We start from the raw sequence: 12,234 nt of genomic DNA on the forward strand, positions 1-12,234 counted from the left end.
GGGGGGGTGATGTCACGACACCACCAGGTTCTCCACCAGTCTCTCCTCCTCGTCACTCTGCTCCAACGATCTCCCAATCTAATTCCCCTGTCTACTGATTACCCAATCATCCAATCTCCCGTTTGCCACTCCCCAGCACCTGTAGCCAATCTCCTACTGCCCATATAAACCCCTGTCACTCTGCTCTCTTTGTCTGGCCTCTTCAACGGAGACACTTACTCCAGCGCACGGACTGCTCCTTGTTTCCAAGCCCAGCTCCTCGTTTCTGGAATTTCCTGTTACGTCCCAGGTTGTAGAACTTTTATGTTGGACATTTTCTATTGGACTCTTTCTGTTGGATGATTTACTCTTGCAAGAGTGGAGCCTTTATGTAGGACTGCCTTGTTTGTCAAGTCAAGATCTTCTGAGCGTTAACTTCACTTCAAGACCTTGTTTCAATTCTCCTGCCTTGGTTGCTGTTTTATAAATTAAAACGACTTGATTGATCCTAACCTTGTTTCCTGAGTCTGTGTGCCCTGACAGCTACATTCATGCATCGTTTTGCTCCGGTTGAAAATGTTTCTGTGCAATTTGTCAGCTGTGATCAAATGCGTTCAATATATTACACTTTTATGTCTACAAAAAACATTTAATGTAGGCCTATCTTATGTTCAATAAAATTGGCTTTGCCACCCGTTTTTTTTCTGTGCCCACCCATTTGAACATTTCTGGCTACGCCACTTTCTGCAAATTCAACAAAAGACCATTTTGGGTTCTTTACAAACTATAAAATGTCTTGAAACTCTGTTGTGCATAATAATTTGGAACAGTGCATTCTGATTTTATTTTTGAAAAAAATACTGTTATCATTGGTTTGTTCAGTAAAATTCGAATTATACTCTGACGGTTGATGACTTGAAAATGATACTGACTGTCATTTGCATCAGCTATTTAGTAAAATCTGGAAAAAAAAATGTAATTTGCATAATAATTTGGAACGCAGTGTAAATCTGCACTCTCCACCAAAATCCATGTTTGCTTGCTGTGTCTTCACCCCATCATCACTTCACCTCAGTGAGTCCTAGCTGCTCATCCTGTGTGTGAGTATGGACCGCAAGGGCTATATTTTCACAGGGTGGTCATTATCAACTTGTGATTGCCCAAGGTATAAGATAATAGGAAATAATAGTGAAAAAGGTAGCAAAAAACATCCTGAGGATTGGACCTGGCTCCTGGCCTATTGTTTGTAGCTTGCTAGCTCTATATTAGTGGTTGATTTTACATGACCATGGTAGTAGTTCAAAACATAAAAATAGCTCTAACTTCATGATTATGTGCACTTTTAACCAATAGTGGCTTCACAACCTACCCCCCCCCCCCACACACACACACACACACACTACTGCTGCAAAACGTTCATTTTCATCTTGTTCGCAAATCAGCATTTCTATTTGTCCGTACAGCCGAACTGGAGTGCATCACTTCAATATCAGACAAAAGGACCCTGAACAAACTTCTTCAACATCTTGGACAACAGCACTATTACAAAGCAGCTGTATTTTGATACTGCTAAAAATGATAAGCTAAGTTAGCTAAGTAACATGGTTAGCATAGTTAGCATTGCTAACATTGTTAGCATTGTTAACATTTTTAGCAAAACTGCTAAAAATTATTAGCGAAGTTAGCTAAGTCACTTGGTTAGCATAGTTAGCATGCTAACATGTTAACATGCTAGTTAACATTTTTAGCAAAACTGCTAAAAATGATTAGCTAAGTTAGCTAAGTAACATGGTTAGCATAGTTAGCATTTTAACATTGTTAGCATGCTAGTTAGCATAGTAACTTGGTTAACATTATTATCTTTGTTAACATAGTTAGCATAACTGCTAGCAAACATTAGAGCCATTCCAACTGTCAGTTATCGTCAACTATCTACCTAAATAATTTAACCATTTAAACTATCCACCTATTTAACTGTTCAGTTATTCCAACTATATTAAACCTCATCTACTTAGCAACCAATATAGTTTGTTTTTACTCTGTATGATATTTTACATCATATTTTTGCATTTTCATGCACTGTATTTCCTTCAGGAAATGCTTTTCTAGTTATTATTATAACCTTTTTTTCTTTTTACCTTTTCAAGAATTAATGCAACTCTAACCGCTTAATGTACAGACATGTTGAAATAACGGTTTTGTAGGTCTGGAGTTGGACAACAGAGTGACTTTTTCAGATTTTCTTAAAAGTTTATACTTTTTGAGAAATAGGGGATTAAAAATGGTAAAAAGCTCATTTTTCCCCATAGACTTGAATGGCTGTGATGTCATAATGGCCTAAAGCCAGCTGCGCTTGTTAAGCTCCCAGAGTAGTTCCCGGGCTAATAGACCTCTGAAGTTTGCCTACAAAAAAGAACCAAAACGGCCATCTTTGCCCATATAAGGAGATCCGGTTGTTAATTGAAGCTAACTACCTATTGCAAGTTGCATTGCAAGTTAGCTCTGGAGTAGCAAAAATCTAAGTGTGCCGCCTTCACGTACCGGAGATCACAGTATCCACTCAAAGGCAGAGGACAAAAGTGTGTTCAGGAAAATGTCTGCATTTCAGACTTTTTCATCCCCGCAAGAGTTTAACAGGTACGATAATTCAAAATCCCCATGTTATTTTCCCATAGGAAAAATCGCCAGATACCGGATGTCAAAGATGGCAGCTTTTTTGTAGGCGAACTTCAGAGGTCTATTAGAACACTAGCACAGGTGTCACCTGTGAATTCTCAGCTTCTAATGCATACAATCTGGTGCTCCCTAAAACTACACATCCTGTTTAAGTGTTTCCTGTGTGTCAAAATAAAAGTCACAGCCATATCTCATGCTTTGCGCATTATATCTCCAGAACGGTTTGACGTATATGCTTCAAATTTGGTACAAGTGTTTGTATGGACTCAAAGATTAAGTGAGTTGATGTTGGAGGTCAAAGGTCAAGTCAATGAACACTCTGAGTTCAATATCTCAAGAATGCCTTGACATACATGCCTGAAATTTGGTATGAGTATTTGTATGGATTCAAAGATGAAGTGAATTGATGTTGAAGGTCAAATGTCAAGGTCAAAAACACCTTGAGTATTATATCTCAAGAACGCCTTGACACACAAGGTCTTTTGGCACGAGGGTTTGTATGTTTTTTTTCCAGGAATTTCCCCACCAACTTTAGCAGCTTTCCATCCACTATTGTAATTCCTCTGGCATTACATTCTAGTTCTCCATGATCCATTCTTTTTAAAAACACCAATTTGACTTGTCTTATGCAAATCTTTCTTTTTTACTTTTCACCCTGAACATGGGCAAAATGCACCATTGAAAATGCACCATTGAGATCAATATCAACATATTGATCTCAATCGGATAATGGGATCTACTGTCTCTATTGTGCAGTGGAGTTTTTTTTATATTTATACACTTATATTACTTTTTCTGCTGTAAGTGCATGTTGTGTGTGATGTCTGTATGCTGAGACCTTTAATTTCCCCTGGGGGATCAATAAAGTATCTATATATCTATCTATCTATCTATCTATCTATCTATCTATCTATATCTATCTCTCTATCATGTAGTTCTCGTTAGGGGGTTGAAGCCTTTTTTCATTTATATAGTGTTTATGACATATTATTATGTTAATATTATTATGTTTTGACCACTACCATGACCTTGTGTTCACCGTTGTGAACGTGACCATGAACTATAATTTGAAAGTTCGTGACTCGCTGCCAAACAACATTGTGCAGAACATGTGACTGAACGAACTGGTGAACGAATCAGAAGAACGAATCATCTTGGCGAACTGAACAACGCGAACTCCCATGGCAACGAACGCTAAAATCCATCACTAATTCCTGTGTCCAGGGAGAAGCACATGGATGGATTCTGAACGGACAACTTAGGGAAAAAGACATGAACACTGATGACAACACACAACCATGTGCTGTTAACTCATTGAATGCCAAGCTGTTTTCGGAAGCTTTGTCCTAGAGTGCCAGCAATCTAGACCAGTGGTTCTCAACCTTTTTTCAGTGATGTACCCCCTGTGAAATATTTTTTCAGCCAAGTACCCCCTAACCAGCGCAAAGCACTTTTAGTTGAGAAAAAAAGACTTAAAAAAGAGCACTGTGCCATCAGTGTCTAATTTATTAAACTTTGGAACTAATAAACACATACACATACAACTTGTATTTTCCTGAAAGATTTATTAAATTATTGTTTTTTAAGTATTTTTGCATGGATTCTACTTTTTAAATATATGTATATTTTAACCCTTAGTTTTTTAGGGCATTTTCACTACCTTTATTCATAAGGATTTATTCTGGTCATTGTAGTGCCACACACACATATTATATATTGCTTTTTTCCGGCAGAGTCTAGGCTATCCAGATCTGCCACCATTTCATGTATTAGTACTAGCATTGATTTTATTTAGATTTTTAAAGAATTAAAATATAAAAAGCGTATTATAAAAAATCTTATATTTTGACATGTATCTCACCACAGCAAGCTCATAGCTCTACATGCATTTCATGTGTGTGTATGACAGACTGTCCTGAATCTGGCAATATCATTGCCACGGTGGAGGGATTCTCTGTGGCTGAGCAATTTACAGACGTGGTGTGCGCCTTACAGAAATAAATGCCATTTTTTTATTTAGTGATTAAAAATTACCTTTCTGCGCTCCATATCTGGAACACGAACTGATTTGACCTGACTTGACCCGAGTTTACGTGTGTGTGCCTCAGCCTGTCTGCACTCATGATTCTCTACAACTTTTTACTGCGTTGCCATGAACAAAGTAAAGGCAAAAAAGGTGTTTCTTTGTCGAACAAATTGGAATGCAATGTGAGCCTTGAATTGAATGCCATGCAGGAATTAGCTAGGATCTCAAAACCGGATTATGAACATTCTTTGCCATAGACTAGAGAAACACACAATAGCGTTGGATTATAAACATGCTTTGCCACAAAAACAGACAAAAATGTGAGGTAAGTCGAGCTATATGAAGTTATTATTTTGCTGTCACTTCGTCTGTTTTATAACCCAGAAGGATGTACCTGGTATCAAATGATAGATCTCTGTCTCCTCTTTCATCTGACATGCGTGGCATATCTATGCGTTCACGGGTTCGCGAGTAATTCAAACGAGAGTAATGGGTGTAAAGTTGTTTTTTGTACATGACGTTATTATTTTGCAGTCACTTCGTCTGTTTTCATAAGCCAGAAGGATCGACCTGTGCTCGAGCTCTGTGTCTCATCTTTCATCTGATATGCTTGCCATATCCATGCTTTCACGGGTTCGCGAGTAATTCAAACGAGAGTAATGGGTGCGCAGGTACCGCAGAGACTGTAAATATGATGCAATTTGATTTAATTTCATGATTTTTTAAAATCTTCATACTTTAACGTACAGACAAGTGCGTGGTCTCGTTGGAAAGCCCCACTTCTGCTCTGTCACACAATAAAGGCTTCTCGCTGCTATGAACAGTTGCGGAGCAATGTAACAGAGAAGGAAGGTGTGTTTTTTGACGCACTTTGCGTCAATCGTTTCTAAGGGTTAAATCTCACGTACCCCCTGGAGTGCCTTCACGTACCCCCAGGGGTACGCGTACCCCCAATTTGAGAACCACTGATCTAGACCATTGTTTATTATTTTTGTACAGCCACAGCATATTCTGTGTTATAGCTATGAACACATACAATGGCTCGTTTGAAAGGTGAGACTTTAAGCTCTCAGTGGGTGCAAACCGTGTATTTCTACCCACTTCTGTTCCTGAGAAATCGCAAGCTAAACAGTGGCTAATTTTCATCAAAATCGCTGTTTTTTTAGAAATGGAGATATAACATCTTTCATGAAATATGAAGTGTTGCCTGTAAAGTTTCCGGGAAGTGACCTATGAGACCTGGGGAGACTGCCACCTAGTGATGGACCCACGAAAATGGCCTGGTTTTGAGCTGACGTGCATGCGTCAATGATTCGACCCAAAGCGGCAACCGAGTTATGATAAAATGTCCAGATAAAATGTCCAGATTGTGCGTTTTCATGAGTTTTCGATCGTCATATATTTCATTTCCATTCATCACATAGTTCCCAAAATCACATATAAGGTGTGTTAGAGTGTTTAGTTTCGTAATAATAAAAAAAAAGCTAATGGCACTCAATGCATGGGAAGGAAAAGGCACTCAATGAGTTAACAGGACTGTCATTGACAACGTGGAACAACTACTCGTACAACAATACAATCATGACTTCATGATGCAATTGTGATGACAAGTCAGAAATGTCACAAGAGGATCACTACTTCATGGAGTCTGTGTCAAGTTCAGAACATCATGTGGATGGACATTACTGCATAGGTCTTCCAATGTAGAAGTCTAGTGTCCAGATGCCAAACAACCAAAGTGCTGTGTTACAGCATACATTAAACCTTCCTAATATACGTCATTCATGAACGACCTGTTGAACAAAACATTATGCAGCTAAAGTTCCAGTGACACTGCTGAACTGTAAGGATGGAAAAGTGTGGTATATTCCTCACCACGGGGTATACCATCCTCAAAAGAAGAAGCTTTGCGTAGTGTGCTGCCAGCTACCAAGGAGTCTCATTAAATAGTGAGCTTCTACAGGGACCAGATTTGATTAACTCACTTGTGGGAGTGTTGACGTGTTTCAGACAAGAACCAGTCACTATGATTGCTGAAGTAGACGCACTGTATTATCAAGTGAGGGTTCCTGAAGATGACACTGACCTACTGCGCTTCCTGTGGTGGCCAGGAGTTGACGTTAGTCAGAACATCGCTGAATACAAGATGGTTGTTCACATCTTCGGTGCGACATCCTCTCCTAGCTGTCCAAATTACGCGCACTTCGAAGAACAGCGGGGGAGAATCACTGTAAGTCGTCACCTGAGACGTCGACGACTGTTTGACATCAATTGCCAATGAAGCTCAAGCAGCATTTGTGCAGAGACCCCACAGCATTGTGTGCTAGTGGAGGATTTCATCTGACAAAATGGACAAGTAACAACCGTGCCTTGCTTGCCTCTGTTCCAGACTGAGAGAGAGCCAAGGATATCAGAGACTTGGACTTGACCTATGTGCTACCCATGGAAAGGGCTTTAGGTGTGCTATGGTTTACAGAATTGGACTTGTGCAAGTTCAATGTTAAAGACAAACCAATCACGAGACAAGGAATTCTCTCAGTCAGCTCAATCTTTGATCCGCTGGGATTCCTTGCACCTGAAATTCTTCCCACAAAGATGCTCATGCAACAGCTGTGCAAAGAAGGCCAAAAATGGAACACCTGGTTACAAGACCTAGACCAGCTGTCAGACGTAGTTGTACCCAGATGCGTGAGACCATCAGATTTCGGACCTGTTGCAACTGCGCAGCTCCATCACTTCTCTGATGGAAGCGAAAGTGGATATGGAACAATCTCTTACCTGAGATTGATAAGTAAAGCTGAACGTGTTCACTGTGCATTCATGATGGGAAAGGCACGCGTGGCCCCACTGAAGCAGACCACAATTCCATGCATAGAATTGACTTCGGCAGTGGTTGCTGGTGAACACAGACAAGATGTTAAAGAAAGAGCTACAGATGGATCTGCTTGACTCAACGTTCTGGACCGACAGTACAACTGTATTGAAATACATAGAGAATGAATAGATACGCTTCAAAACTTTTGTTGCTAATCGTATCACCATCATCAGAGAGTCAACCAGGCTACAGCAATGGAAATATGATAACTTAACAACTATTCCTGCCGACTGTGCATCCAGGGGGCTTATGCCAACTAAGTTCATGAAGAATCTGAGCTGGTTACATGGTCCAGCCTTCCTGAAACAACCAGAAATAAAATAAAAGCAACTAGCCAAGAAGACCTGACGAAACAAAGGTTGAAGAAGATGACAATGAGGTGAGATTCACAGCTGCGGTATATCTCACATACGCAGCCGAAGATGTGAATGCTGTGAACAAGCTGATCGATCACTACTCCAGCTGGTACAGATTGAAAAAGGCTGTGGCGTGGATTCTCAAACTCAAAGAGCTGCTTCTACAATGTTATAGGAGAAAGAAAGAACGTTCACAGAGAAATTACAATGAAAAATAAACAGTCAAACAGAATAGACAAGATGAACATTCAACATTCAACAAAGACTGCTATCACAGTAGAAGACCTGATGAAAGCAGAAATCATCAAGATCAGCCAGGGCTTGGGTCTAGTGTTTTCCAATTGCGTGCAGTGAGATTTTCAAATGCATGCTTGGTGCCGCCCCTCGAGTTGGGCCATGACATTGTTCGCGGCCAGACCCTTAATCTTTCTTGATTACCAGGGTCTGGATTTTCCAGGCTAGTAATATCCTGTTCTGCGCATGTAAAAATTGTTCAGTCACAGAATAGATAGATAGATAGATAAATAGATACTTTATTGATCCCTAAGGGGAAATTCAAAGGTCTCAGTAGCATACAGACATCACACACAACATGCACTTACAGCAAAAATGGTAAATATATAAGTATAGACATAGAACTAAACTCTACTGTACAATAGAGACAGTAGAAGATAAGAAAAATAACAAAACTAAATACTAAATATACTATATAAATTAAATTAAAAAAATCCACAGTGTGCTTGAGGGTGATCAAGCATGAGACGCTTGCAATGACAGGGCCGGGACTGGCCTGTAGTTCTGTGAATGTGCCATGCGTGATTAGATTAGCAGACATGTGTGCTGTGTGGAAGCAAAAAGCTTTTTGACAGTCATCCGTTATCCTCATCCATCTTCCATAGCGTTATCCTGTTATTCAGAATGTGAAAGTGATATAGAGCCATCCATAGTTTTTCATAGTCCTGTTGAAGTGGAGTCTCCAAAGATTGTCAACTGAATAAAAGGCAACGGTCAGCTGGGTCTCGTGAGTAAGATACGGCATGAATGAGGTGGATAATGGTGGAAATGACATATTGATGCGAGTCAGAAAAACGTTTAATAATGGCACACATGAAGAAGTAGTATAATTATCTATAAGGACATACTGAAACGAAATTGTGCCACTACTAGAAGCTTTGTGTTATATAGGCAGGTCTTGTATAAACACATCAAACTTGGTTTGATTGAAATTCGTCCTTCGTAGTCAGTGCTAAATATATTTTTCGAATGTGTCGAATATCCAACGTCCAATATAAAACCAATGCCGAAACTACATACATTACCAACCAGAGGTGTCAAGTAATGAAGTACAAATACTTTGTGAAGAAATTTTAGGTATCTATACTTTACTGGAATAATTATTTTTCAGCAGACTTTTTACTTCTACTTTTTACTTACATTTTCACACAATTATGTGTACTTTCTACTCCTTACATGTTAAAAATAGCCTCGTTACTCCTATTTCTTGTTTTCATTCTGGCTTGTCATTGTTAAAAAAAAAAACCCAAAAAATGTATATACTCTTTTGATCCGTAAGGGGAGGTTTGGTCTCTGCATTTATACCAATCCGTGAATTAGTGAAACACACTCAGCACACAGTGAACACACAGTGAGGTGAAGCACACACTAATCCCGGCGCAGTGACCTGCCTGCAACAACAGCGGCGCTCGGGGAGCACTTCAGCCGTGCCTACTGGTCGGGGTTCGAACCGGCAACCTTCCAGTAACAAGTCCGAAGCGTTAACCAGTAGGCCACGGCTGCCCCATCCATGTCATCTGGATAGAGTGAATTTGATTGTGGTTGGATGAGAAGTATAAAAATATACCTATTGGTTTGTACGTGATCCATCGCACCTGCACATGACACAAATCATGTCACACTCCAGCAAGGACATAGCAGATGTAGCCAAGTACGAAGATGTCCTTGGCAGAGACCCAAGAGAACTCAAGTGAAATGTCCCAACCAAGCACCAGCAAGGAGGTTGGTAGCCAGGAAGACCAGCCAAACCTTGTACATCCCAGGAAGAATTTTTCGAGATGGTTGGATGCAAAAACAATTCCTTTCGAATGCCCTGCAAGCTCTGCACACCCAAGTACCACAAGCTAATGGCATTCAAAAACTCACTGTCTAATTTGAAAAAGCTTATTGACGTAAGCTGAGAGTTTGTTATTATCAGTCAATTATTGACAAAATATTGTAGTAACTTAAGAACGTACTAATGGTAAATTTGCAATGTTGCTATGGCTAGGTACATGCCAAGACATGGTTTGGTGTGATTGTTAGTGTGTGTGTGTGTGTTGGGGGGGGGGGGGTGACTGTGGATGTGTGGATGTGAGGTTAGCCTATACTGTATGTTTTTATGTCTTGTGTTATTGGTGTTAGTCCACCTTCTGTGTCAATGTATGCTTCCATGTCAATGTAATTTGTGTAACCACACTATCTCGATGCTCAAGACAAATTTCTCTATGTTAGAGACATTAAAGGGTTCATCTTATCTTATATGCGACTGAAACAGGTAGCCTAATGCATCCCAAATTTTTATAGTGCACTATAGGCCCCTGAGGCGCGACCTATGCTTTTGTCCATAATGACATTTGTTTTCCTTACATTGCTTTTACTTTTATATTTTAAGTAGATATTATTACACTTTTACATGAGTAAAAAGCTTAAGTTGACACTTCAACTTTTTTAACCCTAGTATCTATACTTCTACCTGAGTAATGAATGTGATACTTTTGACACCGCTGTTACCAACCTAATTCACTTCCAATACCTCAGTGAAGAGGACAAATTTAGCTCAGATAACACTTAAAGGCTCCCATAACCTCCCATGTAAAACCATTATCTTATAGCTTACCAACTAGCTGACTGTGGAGTTTTCCCACATATCCACTTTGGAGCAGGGAGTTTTCAAAAATAATTGTTTTCAGTGATAAAACCTCCTTTTTTGTATAAATAAAAGACAAAACCGAATGAAAATATGACTTTTGGTTGGTACTTTTTAAATTATAGGCCTATTTATGATATAATTTAAGAGTGTTTTTGTTCTGTTTGGATACTTTTGGATAAGGAAAGTGACAAAGACTTGCCTCTTTGAGTTGATGTGCTTCTCAAAGCCCCCACATCTTATGTGTGTATTTTAACTTGTCGTATATTTTTGGATTGGTTGTTGTATGGCATATTAATGCTTTATTCTTGATTAGATTACAGGTTTGTTTGTGTTTCTGATTGGTTGATTGGTTGTAAAGTGTGATTATTCCTGGCATTGCAATGCATTGTCATGTTAACTGTTAAATGTAGTATTGGTCTTCTGGGGTTATTGGCTTCCTGTAAGTGAATCTGTTTTTTATATCTAGTGGCAAACCTTTATAGTAAAATTGGAGTCAGATTGGTAAAGAGATTATTCTAATTTAAAAGAACTTCATCAGGGCACTGAAAAAAAACAGAATACACATTAACAGCGGGTCCAGACCTAGTGATTTCACCTACAGCACCAGGCAGAATGTTGTGTTATGTCATCATTACTACATTTAAAACCTCACTATTATATTTCAATGAAACAATTAGGATATGTCAACCTTACTTTAAAGTGATTCCATCTGAACTTCGAGATATTACCATATCTTACAGACTTGTTACCACAACAAATGGTGAATTATTGTTTTAAAAACAACTTAGAAACTATTGTAATTTCTGGGCTTTTACTTATTACCAATCTGTAAAGTGTTACCGTTATATTCCATCAATGAATTAAAATCTTATGTAAATTTGTAGACCTCAAAACTCACAAATTGCAATCAACAACCAGAGTCCTTCTCTTTCCTTCATGTCGAGTCAATCTAACTCACGGTGGCAAGCATGTGGCTGCTTCTTCACTTTGCGTGCATGTCCAAAAGAGATAGAGATTATGTGTGCATCTGCACATGGGTAGGACACAGATAAAAGAGCTCACCCCAGCTATCTCAGCCCAAGTTTCAAAATGAATTATTTGAGTGCAACTATAGCCATTTATAGCCAACATTTTATCATATTTGGTATCAAACTTTACTTTACAGACATTTATACTCACTGTAAAACATAGCTATTGTTCATTTAAGTTTTATTTTTTTGACTACAGTTGTGAGGTTTTCATGCCTTCCACTATACCACAACCAGAGCCATAGAAAGAGAGAGTTGCGACACTCCACCATGCGGTCACGTGGTTCATTCATGCTTCAACAGTTCCAAACAGCCCTTGTATTCATTGTATTCTGAGAAAAAGGAAAATCTCATAAAGAAATAAATAT

The 12,234-nt window shown here is 39.1% G+C and overlaps 1 protein-coding gene across 2 annotated transcripts in view; it reads right to left on the reverse strand.

Moving 5' to 3' along the window:
* LOC143116577 (Fc receptor-like protein 5) overlaps window positions 1-11,836 on the reverse strand; it is a 45,445-nt gene extending 33,609 nt beyond the window's left edge. Inside the window, exon 1 of one of the 2 annotated variants that reach the window (XM_076277754.1) lies at window positions 11,737-11,836. In XM_076277754.1, coding sequence (XP_076133869.1) covers window positions 11,737-11,776 — 40 coding nt within the window. In that variant the 5' untranslated portion in view covers window positions 11,777-11,836. The remainder of the gene's footprint in view (window positions 1-11,736) is intronic. The other variant, XM_076277755.1, reaches the window with a different exon arrangement.
* Window positions 11,837-12,234: the final 398 nt, after the last annotated feature.

The sequence above is a fragment of the Alosa pseudoharengus genome, unplaced genomic scaffold (genome assembly GCF_046254945.1).
Source record: "Alosa pseudoharengus isolate Yale_2024_CS ecotype anadromous, Long Island Sound unplaced genomic scaffold, YU_APseudo_1.1 YU_APseudo_1.1_scf_11, whole genome shotgun sequence".
NCBI classification, from domain to species: Eukaryota; Metazoa; Chordata; class Actinopteri; order Clupeiformes; family Clupeidae; genus Alosa; species Alosa pseudoharengus.